Here is a 19,511-nt window from a genome sequence, read left to right as displayed (position 1 = left end):
CATACTGCCAGCCAAACAATTTTTTTTGAGTATGGTTCTTAACAGTGTATATTAAATTATTTAAAGGTTCTGTATATAAAATGTAGTTCATATTGATTGTTTTGTTTTATTTATTTTTATTTTTTAAATTTTTTTAATGTTTTATTTATTTCTGAGAGAGAGAGAGAGAGACAGAGTGAGCAGGAGAGGGTCAGAGAGACACAGAATCTGAAACAGGCTTTAGGCTCTGAGCTAGCTGTCAGCACAGAGCCCGACGCGGGGCTCGAACCCACGAACCGTGAGATCATGACCTGAGCTGAAGTCGGACGCTTAACTGACTGAGCCACCCAGGCACCCCTGATTGTTTTATTTTAGAAAACCCATATTAAGGTAAACGTTCTTAAAGGTTGTAACAAATGAGTAATCTCAGATAGAGGCCATATTTATTCCCCACTCCATGGACCACCGTTTACGCCCCTGCACAGCACCCTCCCCTGGAGAGAGGTGACGAGTCATTCAGAAGAAATCTCCGGCATCACAGCCCGTGTTTTGCTGGTTGACAAGGAGAGTGGTGGAGCTTTGTGTTCGGCACAGTGGCCTCTGTGTATGTTGTCCAGCCGAGCCTCATCTCCCTGTCTGGGGTCTTCTGGTGGCTTCTAGCTCGTCTCTCGTCTCCTCTCCTCCGGCTGCCTGCCTTCCTATGCCCCAGTCGGCAGCACAGGCTGTGAACAGAATGCAGGCTCTAGAATGTACCCTGAAGGTAGGCCCGATCAGTATCAGTGACAGGACTGTCTGAAATGGTGGCCGGGTGGCGGAAAGTTGGAGAACCCCCTCTTGGCATGTTTTCTGGGAAGCCCACAGAGCGCGTGGCCAGGAGTAGACTTCCCACCTCCACCGCCACGTGGCCACAAAGCCACACAGCCAGCTGACAACCCCAGTCCCTGAACCCAGCTAGGCGAAGGGGAGAGTCCGAGAAAAGGCCGCCACCGCCTCCCCCCCCCCCCCCCGCGCCGTGTACAGAGCACCCGCGGGCTTGGAAACTGCTCAGAACCAAGGAGGAAGAGGAACGCTTTTGCGTATTGTGATTTCCTTTCTGGAAAACTACCTTCCGAGGCTCCTCTGCATTGAGCCTTCTCCCCTTTCCAATCCAGTCTCCGTGCTCCTGGGAGAATTGCCCTTCAAAACGCGCATATGAGCGTCACCTGTCAGTGCAGAGCCCTTCAAATGCTCACCTTGGAAGGTGGATGGCTGCCTGCTTTAGCGCAGCACGCGGTGCTTCTCAGCGGCCACTTTGCCTCCTCCGCAAGTGGTAGCGGCTCCGTGAACACTTGTTGGGTGGAAATGAACGAAGCGCTGTGACTTCTGTTGCTGCTTCGTTAAACACATGGGTGTGGCCCTCACTGCATCTCTGCTCGTGTGGTCAGGTGTGCGTGGGACCCTGCTGGAAGGTGAATCCCACCTTCCCATTCACGCGCTGCGCCGGACAGTGACGTGTCGTCCCTGGTATGTCCCGGCCAAGGGGGACATGGCTGAGACGGGAAAGAAATGGTGAAGATGCAAAAGGGTGGCAATTGGAGTCAGTCTCTCTCTGCCATTCTGTCTCTGCCACTCCTAAGGGCCCTTGTTCTCCTCATCTGTGAAGCGAACAGCTTGACGTAGATATCTGGAGTGGCTTTTCCTACTCCGGATCTCAAGAATGTATGGCTTGGATTTGTCAGGCTTCACTCTTGGGTCTTGTCTGTCTAATGCGTGATGCACATACGCACAGTGTGTCTGCAGCAAGATCGTGTTGCCTCTTATGCATGGAGCTGGGCAGCCGATGGTTTTCCCTTTGGTCTGAGCCTAAGGCAGGAGAGGGGGATGGGAATGAGGTCGGCACTCGTCTGTGGCCAGGAGTCATGCTCTGCATCTGGGTTGTGGCCACCACAGCTGTGTGGCAGCGGGAATCAGGAGTGGCCGAAACATCACATTTCACTGTGAGGGGACTGGGAGAAGGAAAGAAGAGAAATAGGCACTGATTCTGTTACTCAATACAGTTGGCCCTTGAACAGCACATGTCTGAACTGCATGGGTCCTCTTTTTTTTTTTAATTTTTAAATGTTTATTTATTATTGAGAGACAGAGAGAGACAGAGCATGAGCATGGGAGGGGCAGACAGAGAGGGGGAGACACAGAATCCGAAACAGGCTCCAGGCTCTGAGGGGTAAGCATAGAGCCCGACGTGGGGCTTGAACTCACGAACCAGGAGATCATGACCTGAGCTGAAGTCGGACGCTCAAGGCATCCCAGGCGCCTCAGCTTGGGCCCTCTTATAAGGCAGGTTTCATTTATTTATTTATTTTGATAAATACAATACAGCACTGTAAATGTACTTTCTCTTCCTTGCAGTTTTCACGTTGTCTTTTCTCTGGCTAAGTTTATTGTAAGGACCTCATATCCAAAATGCGTGTTAATCGTCTATGTTGTAGGGAAGGCTTCCAGTCCACAGTAGGCTATTAGCAGTGCGGTTTGGGAGGAGTCAAAAGTTGTATGCAGGTTTTCCACTGCGCCGGGGGTCAGTTGACAGGGTCAACTGTACGCTAGAAGTTGTAGCTTTAAGAATTTTTATCTGTATGAGGTTGTGTATTATTATGAAAGAAGGTTGAGAGGAAGTCTGGGGAAGTAGCAGATTTCCCCTTACAAAAAGTAAATAGGTGTGTACATACAGCAAAAATGAATTTAAAATGTATTTTGGGATGACTTTTCCCTTTTCGTCTAGGTCATTCTTTTGTTTCCAAGTTTATGTTGGGAATGTATCTAAAAGGTGAACAGAGTCATATTTCTATAGAAAAATGCATAGGATTTTGCTGTCCTAATGGAACATGGCAGTGGGACAAGTGGCATGCATAGTGTGCATCGTGATCTGACTGAAGGAAGCCTGAATAATTCTGACTCCGCGATGGGGTTCGATTCTCCTGTTCACGTGTTCACTCACGCATGTGTCAATTCCTTTGTTTGCTCTTTCATTGACAAACATTTAAATGTACTGGATGGCATGTACTAGGCTAAATGTGTAACAGTGCAGCAAAGAGCTCCAACTCTGGTCGGAGAAATGTACTTATAAATAATTCAGTGCCGTGTGCAATGCGCTATATTAGAAAAACACCCAGGTATCTTGGAGGGTCCAAAAGAGTGCTTAATAACTGCTTGGGGAAATTGGGTGAGAAAACCGAAACTGGATCTTGAGGGATGAATAGGAATCTCAGAAAAGGAAGAACAGACAAGTTAGGGCACATGAGCTTTCAAATGTAAAGATTATCTGCCGGAGTCATAGAGAGGGTGTCAGATCTCTCTCTCTCTCTCTCTCTCTCTCTCTCTCTCTCACACACACACACACACACACACACACACACACACACACACACACACTTGGCCAGAGGATTATGGCATTAGAGTACTACATTTATCACTTTTGTTCTTATCAAAGAGACTAGAAGTAAGGCTCAGACCTTTAGAGTCTTAATCTAATTTATTTGAATATTATCAAGATACTTTAATCATTAAGAATAATTGACTATAATAAATATCTCTTTCAAAAAGAATGCTATGGAAAAATTAATCTCCTTCAAGAAGTTTGTATTTAGGGGTGCCTGGCTGGCTTAGTCGGAGGAGCATGTGACTCTTGATCTCAGGGTTGTGAGTTCAAGCCCCATGTTGGTTGTAGAGTTACTTAAAAATAAAATCTTAAAAAAAAAACTTGCATCTAATGAAAGATACTTTATCATTTCATTAAAAAAGGTAGCCAAAATCACTAAACTCGTCACTAAAATCATAATGATCGAGGAAAGTAGAGCATAGAATCTGTAAAAGTGATACAAAGTGATGATGTGCAGATTTCAGGCTTGTAGCCCTTCTATGGCGCTTACTCTATGTCGTCCAGAATTTTCATTCCTCTTGGTCTTTTCCACTGGATTAAGTTTCTAGGAGTCAGATTCTCTTTCTAATCCTTCTGTTTCTTGAGGGCCCCTCAGGACACGTTATGTGCAGTTGGCATATGGTCAGTGTTGGTTGACTCAACTCTTCAGCCTGTTGTGACCTGCACACACGCAGAGCCTTGCTGTATTCGAGCACCGTGTGCCGATAGCACTGCCCTGGCTGCGGTTGCCCACCTGCAGAGTTCTGTGTTTCCTTATCCAAAGACCCAGACCGTGTAGATGGCAGACTGACGCTTGCCTAATTCTTGCAGCCTTCCGACCCGTGCTTTGGAACCCGACCACCATCTTGATGGGGATGCTTATAAAACACGTGTTTCCTGGAAGATTTGATTGTTATCTTTCCAGAGACCCCACTGGGTCCTGGTTTATATGAATCCATGTACCACCAAGGTGTGATAGATTTTTGACTGTGTTTCCTATGCACATACATTTAAGAAAAAATACATCAGTCGAGGCAGTTGTCTCTGCAGAGTAGAGGCATGTGAATCAAAAAATTTCCCTTGCCAGGTGTTTCCATGATGTGGGGTAGAGGTGAAGAGACCGTGTAGATCCACCTGTCCCAGAGTGAAGGGATCCATCAACTTCTTCAAGAGGAAAAATTAAAGTATCTCAGATCCTTAGAACCACATCCTGGTTTAAATTATCGTTACTTCGTCATTTGAATACGTACCAAACATGAACTTCTTATACTAGTCTGGCGATTCCAGTTCAAAACATATTAATGTTAAAATTCACACTAAACTATAAGCCCAATAAAACCCAGTTGATTTGATGTGATGGAAGCTGTCGCCCGACTGAGGTTAAGTTGCTGGTTCACTGTCCGTGTGGCCTTAAAGCCCTTTGGAGCTGAGCACACCTGTTCTTTGGAGCACCTTGGGAAGACAGCTGCCCCTCCCCCCTCCCAAGTCCTCCTATTCCAGTTACTGGGAAACCACATGATGACCTCTGTGGTCTTCACTGATGTACCGAGTATGTCTTTTCTTTTCCTATTAGCCCTGATGGTGAACTTGGTAGCACTGCTGAGCACAGACACGTTCTTGGGTAGCAAGAATTCTCTGGTTACGGGTGGCCTATAGCCTTACAACAATCCCTTTACTTTGTCATGAAATGAACAGACAAAGTGTAACCACGCTTGTAGAAAACTCACAGTCCCTCAGATTAGGCCCTTTGTTTCCCAGGGGTCTGCACACGCCAGCTCTGAAAACATCACAGGAGGTGTGAGGTCCTAGCAAGGAGGGTTAGCGGCATGCCTGGGCGGCCGCTTGACCCTGGCACTTTGTTGGAGCCCGTCTGGTCCCCATTAGGGATTCGGCATTGGCACTCGGGAGCGACTTTTGAAGGAGCGGAATAAACTTGCATGTTTATGGAACAGGAAACCATACCGAACGGCAAGGCACCACTAGACTTAGCAATTTGTCATTGTGGTTTGTCAGTTCAGATTACCTCCATGGTAGACGTTCAGGCATGTCCTGTAGACGGTCTCCAAAGAATGTAATTCATATAAAGGAAATGAAAAGGGTCATTTGTTTAGTAATCTCCCTGATAGCAGGTATGCGCTGGAAATAGGTGGTTTTAAACAGATCTTGTGGGTAATAGAGCATTGCCTTATACGGTATGTGTACATTGCCAGTTTTCAAAGGATCAGGGAACGATTCTTTGATGACAAAGAGGGTGACACCTCAGAAGAACATCTTATACTGCATCATTTGATTTAGCTCATACACTGTCCCTGAGAGTTTAGCGGCTTAGTGGCTACTCAAGGTCACATAGAGAGTGACAGACAGATTATGATTTGAACATAGCTGAGTTAATAAACTTTATCTGACATATAGGCATAAGAGCAGCCTTCCATTTTTGTGAATAAAAAATAATTTTACCAGAATTAACCATGTGTTACAGAAGGCTTTTAGTATTTTCTTTGCAGATGTGACTTTGGGACAATTTTTTTCTTTGGAGCAGCCTAGTTTTTATTTTGTGGTTGGATCGTTTCTTTAGAGTCTATGCTGACGGCTATAAGTTAGTGGAAAGTCATTTTTAAAAATGTGTCTATGTATTTATTTAATTTTACTTAAGTGTATGTTGTTTAGCAGAGTAGCCTTTCTGATTTGCTGATCTACTGAGGCAGGTTTTAAACATCCCATGTCAGTAATGACCAAGGTCACAGAAGACAGGTCTGGAGATGTTATAGGTTATGGGAAGGATTTCATTTTAGTCATTAATAGCTCAGTAGATTAAAACAATTTTTTTCATGTTTATTTTTTGAGAGAGAGGGAGAGAGAGAAAGCATGAGTGAGGGAGGGGAGGGGCCGAGGGAGAGGGAGACAGAATCTGAAGCAGGCTCCAGGATCTGAGCTGTCAGCACAGAGCTTGACGCGGGGCTCGAACCCACAAACCGCGAGATCATGACCTGAGCCAAAGTCAGACACTTAATCAACTGAGCCCCCCAGGCGCCCCAGTAGCTCATTAGCTTGCTCTCATCTTCTCTGGAGGCGGATGGTTCTGGATCAGGCAACATGTTCAGGAATGGTCTTTGTTCAGCCTCAGGAATCTCGGGGTAGAATCTTCCTCAAGACAGGTGCAGACTTCACATAAGGCCCCCTCTGTCTTCCTGCCCTTGGTTTTACTCCTGTTCCCTGCTGCTGCCTTTTCTGAAGCCCGCTGCCTCAGTGCTTGCCGGAAAAGTCTAAGGAGGAAAGCTTGAGAGAGTGGCTGTTTCTTGGGGTAGATCCCCAGGAAGTCCTGAACAGAATTCCATTTTGTAAAGAGTAGGGTAGGGACTTGGTTACTTTTGTTTCCCATGGAACTGCCAGTACTTCAAACAGTGTCTTGCATGTGGTTGACACTTAATAAATATTGAAAGTATGAATGTGTTGTCAGTGGGATCCCAAATCGCCTGTTTGTTCCTCCCTCCCTCCCCCCTTCTTTCTCCTCCCTCCCTCCCTCCCTTCCTTCCTTCCTTCCTAAAGACCCGTGGACCCTGACTCCTAAGCATCCAGTTTATGAATAGGCATTTAAGATGAGAAGAGCTGATGTACAGACTGGAGTGCTCCTGGCCATTCTGTGTATAAGGCTCCCTTTTAGATGAAAAGTGTTAGGAGCCCCACAGGTTAGTAATTGTACTGGAGCTTTTGGATTGAAAAGATACATTATGACAGAAACTACTGCGAATTCATTAACATTGTAAAGTGCATTTGTTACAGAGCCGTGGGTACATTTATTGGAAGAGAGCAGCATATCTGTGCAGTGGATAGTCATTCCCCCCCGAGGGCACTGACCTCTGGTTGTGTGGTCCTGCCCCTCCCTGCGCATGTGCGGTCTGGTTAACTTGTAACCTGGGGAGGGTGAGGGGCACCAGGAGAAAGCCGCACTGGGACCAGCAAAGGAACAAACTGACTGCCTCCGACCCCGCCCCCCGCCCACTGCTTCTTCTCTCCCTAACCTGGGTCGTGTGCCTCACCTCTCCGCAGGCACCTCTCGGGTCAGAATAGATCATAGGTCCCGGTGAACCTGAACTGCTCCACCCTGGAGCCTGTTTCACAGGCAGGCTCTGAATGGCAGAGCCCACGGCTTCTCTTCAAAGTATATCAGTCTCTCTCCCCCGCCCCCCTCCTGCCCCCACCGTTCCTTGAATTAGTGATGCTGGATGGCCTCAGACTTAGGAAGTGCTGTTGCGATAGCCTCACTCACCCATGCTTCCGCTCCCTCACTCGCTCACTCACACCCTCACTTGCTCACACGCTCACCTGCTCACACCTTCACTGGCTCACTCCCTCCCTCACGCACACCCCCAGTCTTTCCTGCTCGCTTTTACGTAGCCAGCACAGGTTACTGACCCCGCCTACTACTGACGTGCTGGGACTGTAGCAGGTGCTGGAAATACACTTGGTCCTCACTGCTGGCATATTGTATGTCGGCCAATTCGTCTACTTTCGAAATTTGCTTGGAACCCTGACATCATTACTGCTGGCTCCTCCGTGGTCATTTGCAGACAGTCACAGAGAAGCAAAGGGTAGGCACGTTTCTAGCAGAGGCCCTACCAAGTGACGCCCTGCTTCCTTGGGTCGCTCACACTGTAAATAGGCATCCTTTTGAGGGATCTATCTAGTGCCACGTTTCCCTTTCTGTGCTGTTTGTTGGCGATTTTAGTGTTGAAAATGTCCCCCCAGCTAGTGCAGAATTCCGTCTGGTATTTCTAAGGTTTAAATTTTTAAATATTTATTTATTTTTGAAAGGTGGGGAGCATGAGCAGGGGAGGGTCAGAGAGAGAGGGAGATACAGAATCTGAAACAGGCTCCAGGCTCCGAGCTGTCAGCACAGAGCCTGACGCAGGGCTCGAACCCATGACCTGTGAGATCATGACCTGAGCTGAAGTCGGATGCTGAACCGACGGAGCCCCCCGGGGTGCCCCTGTCTGGTATTGCTAAATGCAAGATGGCTGCGATGTGCCTTAGGGAGCAAACCAGATAAATCAGATAGTTTCGTTTGGGCATGAACCCTAGTGAATCTACGACATTAACTTAAGTACAAACCCACAAGAAACAAGGTCACGTATTGCAGTGTTATGACGGGAGGCTAACAGGAACCTGACCCTGTGTTTCTCTCGGGAGCTGGGCTTCGGTACTTGCCGTTCCAGCGCCCTCCGCGGCTTTTCAGAACAGAGCTGCCTCGAATGATGAGAATCGACTACAGGTACAAATGCAAATGTCACTTCCTCTTGTGGGTGAGCTTGGAACCCGTTCAAGATCCTGCAGCTTCATGGGGGGTGCGGGGCAGATACGCAAAGCAAGAATTAGAACTTGATTGAATATGTGTTATCACAGAATTATGTGTCAAAAGGGCTTGAGAGCTTAGAGGGAGCGCTGGGTCCTGGGGCCGGAGGGATTGCCAGGACTGTTCGCAGAGGGGTGCGAGGTGCGGGCCAGCAGGCGGGGTCCTGAGGACGGGGTCCTGCGTGGAGGTAGCTTTGCTGCGGGGTTCGGGAACATGGTGGCTGCTGGATGTACCCTAATTCTGTCATCTTTGCTTCCGCCCCCCCCGCCCCCCGGTCCGGCCCGCTCTGTCTCTGCTTCTCCCTGCTGCTGACGCTTGCAGGCTCCCCCCCGCCCTCTGGTCACAGCCCCGACCTGGCAGGCATCCTGCAGCCTCACAAAGGGAGCTGGCCACGCTGGAGCCGAGGGGCAGCGGCTGCTTCGGCAGGGCCCGGCCACCGCGCCCTCATGCACCCCCGGGCACGCACGTCATTTCTCAGGCTGTTGGCCGGGTGCACCCCAGCAGCGTGCTGACAGGCGGCCGGGAAGAATTCCCAACACCCCTGCTGCAGAGGGTTGGAAGGTTCTGGTGTCAAGTGGGAGAGACGTAGGCAGAGCTGTGTTCCTTCATCCTCTTTAGAGATGCTTATAATCCTCGCGTAAGTTGGTCCCCTCTTTCCCCATTCGTGTGTGTGTGTGTGTGTGTGTGTGTGTATCATTCATTGAAATCTCCGTCATGATTTGCTTTTACTTTGTAACGAAACGCTCAAAGCTCAGTGCAGCGTTCCAAGAACAGACTGGCCAAGGTCAGGCCAAAGACACCCCTTTCCCTATGGTGCACAGTGTGATTGCTTCGCGGTCGCGTCGAATGATGCTCGCCTGTTTAGCTGCCCCGATGCATCATCCGTTGTCGCATAAATGCTGTCCGCACTCAGCTCTGGATTCCATGCCTCCAGCCACCTCGCGTAGGAATGGCCATGTTTCAGATACTTTTCTCTCGGCTGTGTTGCTTGGCTCGCGTTCTTTCCCTTTCTCTGTTTCAAGTTGATTTTCAGTTTGCCATGTTTTGGTGGAATATTGAAGCCTGTGCTTGCATGTGGATCAGCTCGAACTTGGAGGTAAAGCGTACGATAATGGAAACCCAAGGCTGAGCATCCCGGCTCTGTCGTTCGCTAGCTGTGTGACCTTGGGCAGTCTGCTCAAACTTGCTGAGCCGTAGCTGTGAAACAGGGCTAATGACAGCCACGCCACAGCACTGCTGTGAGGACCGGAGGAGACGAAGCCTATAAAACAGCCAGCACTCTGCTTGGCTCTCCGTGGCTCGTTAGCACAGGCTTGTTCCCTCAGCACTCTTCATGGATGCGTGTGGCAGTGACGGATGGCCACCGGGGAGCAGCCTCATATCCCTTACGGGGTGGCAGATGCATGGAAAGTGTGTTTCTCGAATGTTTGAATTCTGGAATGACGATTTCTGACATAACCTATGAAAATGCAGACCTCCTCCACATCAAAATATGGCATCCCTCGGATTATAAAGTGTTAACCATGTTTATCAAGGTTAATTTTAGATGCTTTATTTTTATATGCCCCTCATTATCATTTTATTCATGTAGTTAAAGAAATTTCTTTGGGGTTTGATTTACTTTGTTTGTTTGTTTATTTATTTATTATAATCACATAGTAGTGAATTCACTAGGCTGTCACAGCCCCAAAATGTCTACCATTGGAATCATTTTTTCAGGACTAAAGCACTGTTGTTTTTTTAATGTTTTTACTTTTATTTTTGAGAGAGAGTCACACAGCAGGAGCAGGAAAGGGTCAGAGAGAGAGGGAGACACAGAATCCAAAGCAGGCTTCAGGGTCTGAGCTGTCAGCACAGAGCCCGACGCCAGGCTCGAACCCACGGACAATGAGATCATGACCCGAGCTGAAGTCGGATGCCCAACTGACCGAGCCCCCCAGGCGCCCCTCAAGCGCGGTTTTAAAAAACACCCGTGTCAGTACACACATTGGGTTTTGGAGGGATGGAATTTTTGGTGGTGTTAACCCTGATTCGAATGGGAGGTGGGTTGTTGCAGTCTGGCAGAGAGAGGCCTGCGAGGGTTGGACACAGTCACCCGAGCGCTGCAGAAGGACAGCGGCACCGGTCACTTCCTAGGGGAGCAGGGCCGTTTGTGTATGGGGTGGAGAGTCTGGTTCCAGAGGAATCTGGGCTGGCATGACTACAGCTGGAGCGAGGAGCCGGGGGGCCCGAGAAGTAGTGGGGGCGCCACAGACAGACATGGTCGACCTTACGACTTGATGTCGTGTTTCCCCGTGGGTGTTGGGCGGGCATGGGGTTTGGGGCACAGGCGCATCGGCTGGGGGTGGGGTGGGGGGTGAGAAATTCAAGAGTTCCAGTGACGTTTCTCTTCAGTGCAGCGTGTTGTCTGCCTCGTGGACACATCCGGCTTTTCTGTCAGGTCTGAGTGCTCTGGGACGTTGCTAACTTTGTGATTTCTTGCAAGACTTGGTTTTTGTCCCAGTAAAGCTGTCCCAGGGAGGGCCGATGACGTAGGGCATGCTGGTCAGGCAGACCTTCGTTCATGAGCCGTGTTTGCGGTGGCCAACGTGGTGGAGAGGACACGGGGCAGGGAAGCCCCCTTCCAGGACGCGATGGCCCGATGGCCTCCAGGGAGGGCAAAGCAGGGCCCCTTGTGCCAAAGTGACGTCCCCGTCCTTGTCCTCCTCTCTTCCTTGAAAGAGCAGCCTCGTTCCCTCGGCTGCTTCTGGAAGCATTCATTCCGTCTGCGTTTCTGACCGGCTGCCCCCAGCCTCTCCGCAGCGGCGCCTGAGGCAGCACCTTTCACTGGGTTTCCTTCCCTGTTTTCCTCCACTTCCTGTTCAGTCTGTCCTTCCAGAGTTACCGTGGACAGCCCTGCTTTCTGCGTTTCCAGGTTCCGAGACCGAATCACTAGAATCTCAGACCGAAGACACCTCAGGAGTATCTTAGTCCAGTTCCGTCATTTTACAGATAAGGAAGCGGAGGCCCAGGATTATTAATCAGCTGCTCCCAGCTCGTGCGCGTGTTTGTGGAGGCCTGGCACTCCTTTATGTGAGGGAGTCCGTCCATCTTTTTGTTCTCCCAAAGTAGACTTTGGGCTTATGCTGTCATATTGGTTCATCTTTCGGTTTTCTCTAATTTTATTCCCATAAACCAAGTTCTTAACGTAACCCATTCTTGTCTATCGTAAAAACCCTTTGGCATGTTTTTCTTTCCCGATTCCACTCCCGACAGTGTATCTGATGGTTATCACGGAAACACAGTAGTTGGATTCAGTGGTCTTTGTCTTTTAGGGTCCCTTGTTTCCTTAATTTCCCCTCCCAGCTTTTCAGCTGGACGTGTTTCCACCCTCATCTGTTGGTCTAAGTCTTCAAGGGCGTCCCACCCTCTGCTCTTGTGTCTGGTGCTATCCAGTGTGAGGTTTCTTCAGCTTGTCAGGCCTTTGTGTATTTTAAGTGATCACTGGAGACTGTCCTGCCCCTACCAGATAATTATCTGTGGTAAGAAATGTTACGTGTGATTTCCTTTTCCTCTGGTGCTCCAAGATCCTAAAAGAAGTTTCATGAATTTTTCCTGTAAGGTTCTTTGTGGAAGCATTAAAGGTGCATTGTCGATACAGGGATACAAGCAATAATATTTCTTAAAAAAATTTTTTTAGTGTTTATTTTTGAGAGAGACAGAATGCAAGCGGGAGAGGGGCAGAGAGAGGGGGAGACACAGAATCCGAAGCAGGCTCCAGGCCCTGAGCTGTCAGCACAGAGCCCGACGCGGGGCTGGAACCCACGCACCGTGAGATCATGGCCTGAGCCGAAGTCGGACGCTTAACTGACTGAACCACCCAGGCGCCCCAGCAGTAATATTCATTAAAGTGAATATCGGACTTCTCAGACCTGAATCCTTGAGCAAGGTCTTCTTTCCCCAGTAGAACCACATCTCTGGAAATGTATTACAGGTTTACGAGCTGGTAAGATTTGGTAAACAAATGTCGTGCCTATAGGCAGCTTCTAAGGGAGGCCCCTAAATCGTCTAGCTTGTCCATGCAGGTTCTGTCATTGGTGGCATCGCTGGCGAGGGCATAGCACCGACGGTGTCTGTGTGCCCCTAGATTCAGACTGGGACTCGACTTTTGAATCCCCAAATGCCCAAGTAAAGCAGCTTCTGGAGAGAAGGTCGCTTGTGTTTGTCTTGTTTTGTTTAGTCTTTGGTGGGGAAGGCGAGGAGAGAATGTAGGATTTCTTACTTTTCTATATATTTTGATGAGATAGAATGAAAAATTGCTCGCCTGCTTGCTTCATTGTGTTTACATTGACCAGATACAACAGTTTCCGTTGTTCCCACAAGTCCAGCCGTGGACGTGAGAACCAGCCCCTCTGGAATAGTGGGGATTTTAAAAAGGTTTTGAAAAATAGGGCTTAGAGTGAGCTATATGGAGGGCACAGTGGGGTTGGCGCTGAGCTGGAGCTTCTAATGAAATAAGAAACAGTGCCCCCATGCCTCTGCGCCTCTGTGTTTGTTGCTTTCTGTCTATTTGGGGACTTCTCCCAGGAGAGAAGAGTTAAAAGACCTGGCTTCTTATTAATGGTCCTTTAGTCATTATATTTAATCACCCCGATCCTTGCAACAAATCCCATTAAGACTTTACTGCTAGATTATTAATGAGGAAGAATACATCTGTACGAGTAATTGTGGTTGAGGGAGGTTTAAATACCATGACTGTAATAAACGGGAGATACGAGAATGAGCGATTACATCAAATCATTAACTGGTAAAATGTTTGGGAAGTCTACCGTCAGGTTAGTTTCTGCAGAGTCACTGACCTCGGATCAACGTGGTCAGTTTACGTAACTAGTTTACGTAACTAGTTTAAGGGACCCATTGAGTTGAATACATGCTACCATTTGGGTAGGTGGTTAAAACTACACCGCATATATTTATGTGTGTGTATGTATGTATCACACATATATATAATCCATATTATATATTTATATATACAAATATGGAAATCATGTTTTAGAATGGCAGCATCATATGCTATATGTTTTCCTTGAGAACAACTGAGCCTCAACTTTTGAAAAATTCTGATTTCAGTTTTTAAATGGGCATAGATATGAATTGGGCATAATAATTCCCATGTGGATTACACATTTTCCAATTGTCTAATATTTTAAAGTGGTGTCTCTATGAGTTTATGTCTTACAGCGTTCCTGAACATTCTCTAGGGTGTGCTGTAATTTTCACATTATTATCTCAGTCTTTGGTTTTAATGGGATTCGTAAAAGTTTTGAAGTTTTAATTTCAGTTTTTCCCACTGCTTAGAATTTGATGATATAAAACGAAAAGAGGTTTCCATAGTTGCTAACATTCACCAGATTTTGTTCCAAAGCATGAGCTTTAGTAGACTTTTGAATTAAATCCACATTCTCCACCCAAGCCTAGTGATATAATCCAACAGTTCAAAGATAGGTATGCCATAAACAGCTACAGTTAAATAATCTAAAAAAAAATTAAAACATGGAAATACAATAAAACAAGAATTGATCACTTTATAGTGGAATACTCTATAAACTGTCTGCATTGGAAACATGTGGTGAGTTTTAAAACATCTGACTTCTATAATTCTAAAGTGTACAGTTGAGTTGAAGGCAGGAACTTTTTTTTCTCCTTTGCATATATAGGAGAATACAGGTTAGTATATTTTTGCTGTCCTAATTTGCAGTCGTTTGCTTATTTTTAATTTAGGAAAATCACTGTGGAGTACAAATACGTAGGTATCGTCACCTTAGCTAACTACTTTGTCACAGAGTTCTAAAGGGTGAGCATAATGAGAATAATTCTGTAAAGTTTGCTATCTTATCTGCCCAAACAGAGGTCACATGTTAATGTAATCCCGAATAAGAGGAAGAAATTTAAAAGCACACATACGGTATAAAAAAAGTAACGAGGTCTTTAATTCTTAAAGATCGTTTTAATTTTTAAGGTATTTCAGTTTATCTGAGTGGCATTATGCTAAGTGTGTAACAATTACAGGAGCTGAAAGGTATCAGTGGTTTTGCAACGTAATGTCTGCACAACCTCATTTAACTTGTTAACCGAAGTCGCGCAGCCCTTCCCTAGGGGAGGCAACGGAACTCTCAACCATCACAAAAAATGCTGGCTATAGATGATACTGTGAATTATTATTCACTTTATTTTCTGGGTTGCCTAGAAGGTCATATTATGTATGTATAAACAGTGCTATAATAGCCTGCGGGGGGGAAACAGAGCAGTGTTTTCTGAGCACTGAAGAAGCTAGTTCAGTTTCTTAGCTTATTCATTTGTTTTTGAGAAGTGTTTTTCAGAAGCGTTTTTCAGGGCGCCTGGGTGGCTCAGTTGGTTAAGGGTCTGACTTCAGCTCAGGTCATGATCTCACAGTTTGTGAGTTCAAGTCCCAGCTGGGCTCTGTGCTGACAGTTTGGAGCCTGGAGCCTGTCTTCAGATTCTGTGTCTCCCTTTCCCTCAGCTCTTCCCCCATTCATGCTCTGTCTCTCTCAAAAATAAATAAACATTAAAAAAATTTTTTTAAATTAAAAAAATTTTTCCATATGCTAAAAAAGCCCCTCTCAAAAGATGTAGAATAAGAGTCTTTTTGTAAATACCGAAAACAAATGTGTCCCATTGCTAGACTGCAATGTCCCTACCACTGTGGAATTTTGTTCATGATCTCTGTTTTCTTTTCATCTCCATGCATTCCTGCTGCAAGGCAAATAGTGTCTTCTATAAAGTATATTTTCATGAAGATAGAGAAGAAAGGAAGCCTATGTGAGTCTTACAGTCACAGTTGCCGCATGTAATTCCTGAGCCTGGGCCGGGAGCACTAGCCTTTCCCCTGGGGGGCCGTCCCTAATGCCTGACCCTCTGGGAACAGCATCAGAAGCCTCCCTGGGCATGTGTGGCCCAGTAGTTAGGCTCCGACTTCGGCTCAGGTCACTGATCTCACGGTTCGTCGGTTCAAGCCCCGCATCGGGCTCTGTGCTGACAGCTCAGAGCCTGGAGCTGCCTCAGATTCTGTCTCCCTCTCTCTCTCTCCCCTCCCCCGCTCACACACACTCTCTCTCTCAAGAATAGACATTAAAAAAAAAAAAAAAAAAAGCCTCCCTAGGGGAGGGGGTCTGGAGGAATCACTCTGATTAGTGAAAAGAAAAAAAAAAAAAAAAAAAGGAAGGCTCTGGCCTCCAGAGTGCAGCGCCTCTTGCAGGGCTCTGGAAACTTCCAGCAGGGGCTTCCTTACCATGAGGAGACCTGTGGCCTCGAAGGCGGAAGAAGTCATTTCACATCCGGGCCTCCCTGTCCCACGTGTTTAAGGGGACAAGTTGTATTCGCTGCCCCCTAGAGTTCTCCCAGGAGGAAGGGGCGGTGAGGGGAACGTGGGGTCAGCGACCGCCATTGTTTCCGGAGGGCCTCCTCTCTGCCACCCACGTTCTGGGGCTGGGTTTGTGTCTCCAGATACTTGCTACCGACCCGTCTAAACATGAAGTTACCGAGACTTACAGTAGTTGTACATGTGCCCCCGCCAGTGAAGGCTGGAGCCGGCGTCTGCGCGGGCTTCCGGCTCCGCACCGGCGGGCTTCCGGCTCCGCAGCCGCGCCCTTCGCCGCCTTCCGCTGAGGTGGAGCGTGTGCGTCTCTGACCCACTAAAGCCGTTGCACTGTGGGTGCGGTAGGTCTGCGGAGCCAACACCAAGTCGTGGGTGACTCATGGTTCCAAAGGGCGGAAGGAGTGTTCTATTTTGTCTGTCAGGTGATATGATTTCCTGAGGAAAGAAAACTTAATTTGAATTTGCTTTTCATGTTGTTTGTTTTTTGTGTTTTTTTTGGTAGAACTGAAAGTTCAGTATACAGTTCCATACTCTGGTCCATTTTATTAAGTAAGAGGGAAAAAAAACGAAGAAAAACCCCAAACCACCCCACCGTGATTTGTTTAGAAAATTTACTTAATCACAGCAAACCCAAACCAGACATTTTTAGCCAGTAATAATCTTGTCTGTGAGGAGAATATTTATTATACAGATGGAAGTAATGCCTAAAATAGCTGGTAATGTCTTTAACACACCACTTTTATTTCGTCAGTCTTCATAGAGATGAAAGAAAGCTCACACGGCCTGGTCCTGCGGCCTGTGGAGAAGCGCAGAGGAGGATACGGGGTTGCTGGTGTTTTCTCAGGAGAAAGCGCCTCTGGGTTTCTGCTTAGACTGAACTGAAGGGCTGCCTCTGGGGGGACAGCCTCTCCTGGGACCCCAGTGGGGTAATCCAGTGTGGGGGGAGCCACAGATCACTTCTTCCTCCCCGCGGTTCACTGTGTCCCAGTCAATGCAGCTTCAGTGTTCCAGAGTTTCCCCATCATTTCCATCCTTGACAGATGCAACATTTTTTCTCTTTTGCGTCTCCCTGTTTGATGTAGCCAAGACTTGTGCAGTGACGTGACATTGTGTCACAGACCCTTTTGGTGCCTGGAAGAGTGCCTGTCCAGGTGCAGGCCCTGTGTGCTTCCGAGGGGGTTCGTTCAGGAAGTGGGGGAGCCGGCCTTCCCCTGGCCTGTTGCCTTGGTCACATTCTCTCCCTTCCTCTGTGCCCCTGACTTACTCCACAGCAAGGAGATGTTGGCGTGTGCGTATGGAAAAGGGCACCTGTACTTTGGTGGTGTCGGGTTCGCGGCCCTCGGGTCCGAATGTTGGGAATGGAAGAACGGCAGGCGCCTCCATCTGTAGTGATGGACACGTGTTTGTTGGTCTGTTTTCTGACTTGCGTGAGAAGCCAGATGGGCGAGAGCAAGGGGAATAATTTGAAAGATCATTTCGTGTCTATTTTGCTGAAATAGCGTCTAGGAAGGTATTAGTTTGGAAATTTGCAGTCAAGCAGCGAGAAGAACAGAGAGGCCATTCTGTCCCGTTGCCTCGTTTCTCCAGGGCACAGCTTTCGTGACTGGGGTATGCTCATGGTTTTGGGAGGTGACACGTACCTTGTTTCTGGTCATGACCACTGCCCACGAGACGCATGGCGGGCCTGCAGGAGCCCTGGGTTGTGGGCTTAATTGGGACCTAGAGTTTCGTAAATCTCAGGTGGAGCGAGAGGTGTAATCCATTTGTGAAAATGTGGCACCTTTTCGCTTTGGGAGTATAGGAATAAGTCAGCTTTTCTCTTGGTAGCTGTGTGCCTGAGAACGTGGCTTTTTAAATTGGGTGTTGGGGGGGGTTCTAAGTTCAAGAAGGTAGGAGGGCTTCACCATTTGTTTTCACTTCCTTTGTATCCAGGAAGACTCAAGTCACATAGAAAGCATTTGGTCTTAAATCGTGGACTAGGGATTAACTGCATCAGAATTCCCCAGAAGGGCCTGTTAAAAATGCATATTTCCAGACTTTCTGAATACGAATTTTAAAAGATTGGGGATAAGAAATTTGCATTTTAAAGAAGCATCCCAGGTGATTCGCCTGTAAGCCTGAAGTTTGAAAGCGTTTTTACAGAGTCACAAAGAAACGAGAATGTTGTTCTACAGGGCAAGCACTTTATAAACCACAGAGTAGAGATGAAGCAGTTATCTGAACTTTTGGCTTCAGCTAAGTATCTTTCTGCTGTGATGGTCACCATCCTAATTGCTGTAATAAAAATGGGGACAACTCACAGCATTGGTTGTCCTTTGTCTGTTTGACTCATTGAAATAATTGGCGTATGAAAACATCTACCGAGAAAACATTTGGAATCTTTTACACTTTAGTCAGTATAAAACACAGTTAGAATGTAGTTGACGTGAGGCACTCTTTGCAAAATGCATCACCATGGCTCCAGTGGGTTAAAATCAGTAGTTTTCTCCTCAGATATACTGCATAGCAATTGGGCATCGTTTCAAATACAGAAAGTAGCTATTCTGCAAAAATATTGATTTGTTTGTTTGTTTGTTTGTTTTCACAGGAGAAACTAACCCAAGAGTGTGTGTTCAGAGAACAGTTTGAAGAAAACTGGTACAATACCTACTCTTCGAATCTATATAAACACGTGGACACTGGAAGGCGATACTATGTTGCATTAAATAAAGACGGGACCCCAAGAGAAGGAACCAGGACTAAACGGCACCAGAAGTTCACACATTTTTTACCCAGACCAGTGGACCCTGACAAAGTACCCGAACTATATAAGGATATTCTAAGCCAAAGTTGACAAAGACAATTTCTTCACTTGAGCCCTTAAAAAAAAAAAAAAAAAGTAACCACTATAAAGGTTTCCCGCGGTGGGTTCTTCTCGATTAGCTGGGTCATCACACCAGTTCCACTGTTGCCAAACTTTGCCGCATGCATAACGTAGGTCGGAGGCTCGGAGGGGCGTACGCTGATTTTGTCCTGCACTTACAGGCTGGCCCTCCCGGAGGCCCGCCGCTGCCCAGTTGCTTGATTTCTTGTGAGACGAGGAGAGGGAGACTGAGCGGGGTTGTGAGTGTGTGTGTGGATGAGTAGCGGGGGAGGGGGAAGAGAGAAGCAGAGGTCAACGGCCTGATGCATGCTGGGATTTAGACGCGCTTTTCCATTTTTGATCAGTTGTCCTTCATCCCGTATCAGCACAGCTCCCATACTTCGACTCATCAGGATTTTGGCCGGTGGCCTGCGCAAGGGCACACTGCATTTTCAGAGGCATGGAGGGTGCAGTCTGACGTCAAAGACTTTTTCAGTTAATGCTCACTGGGGCCAGCCCAGTGAATTTAAAGCAAAGACCTCTTAGTTAAAAAACAAAACAAACAAAAAAA

General features: G+C 47.3%; 1 protein-coding gene across 1 annotated transcript in view; it reads left to right on the top strand.

Annotated features, from left to right (window-relative positions):
- The window catches only part of FGF9 (fibroblast growth factor 9), a 29,865-nt gene extending 10,889 nt beyond the window's left edge, over nt 1–18,976 (top strand). Inside the window, exon 3 of the mRNA XM_039255396.1 lies at nt 18,686–18,976. Coding sequence (XP_039111327.1) covers nt 18,686–18,931 — 246 coding nt within the window. The 3' untranslated portion in view covers nt 18,932–18,976. The remainder of the gene's footprint in view (nt 1–18,685) is intronic.
- The last annotated feature ends 535 nt before the right edge of the window (nt 18,977–19,511 follow it).

Source organism: Hyaena hyaena, unplaced genomic scaffold, assembly GCF_003009895.1.
Source record: "Hyaena hyaena isolate Hyena2069 unplaced genomic scaffold, ASM300989v1 scaffold_11, whole genome shotgun sequence".
NCBI lineage: Eukaryota > Metazoa > Chordata > Mammalia > Carnivora > Hyaenidae > Hyaena > Hyaena hyaena.
The sequence above is the reverse complement of the archived record's forward strand: the minus strand, read 5'-3'. Positions and strand labels throughout refer to the sequence as shown.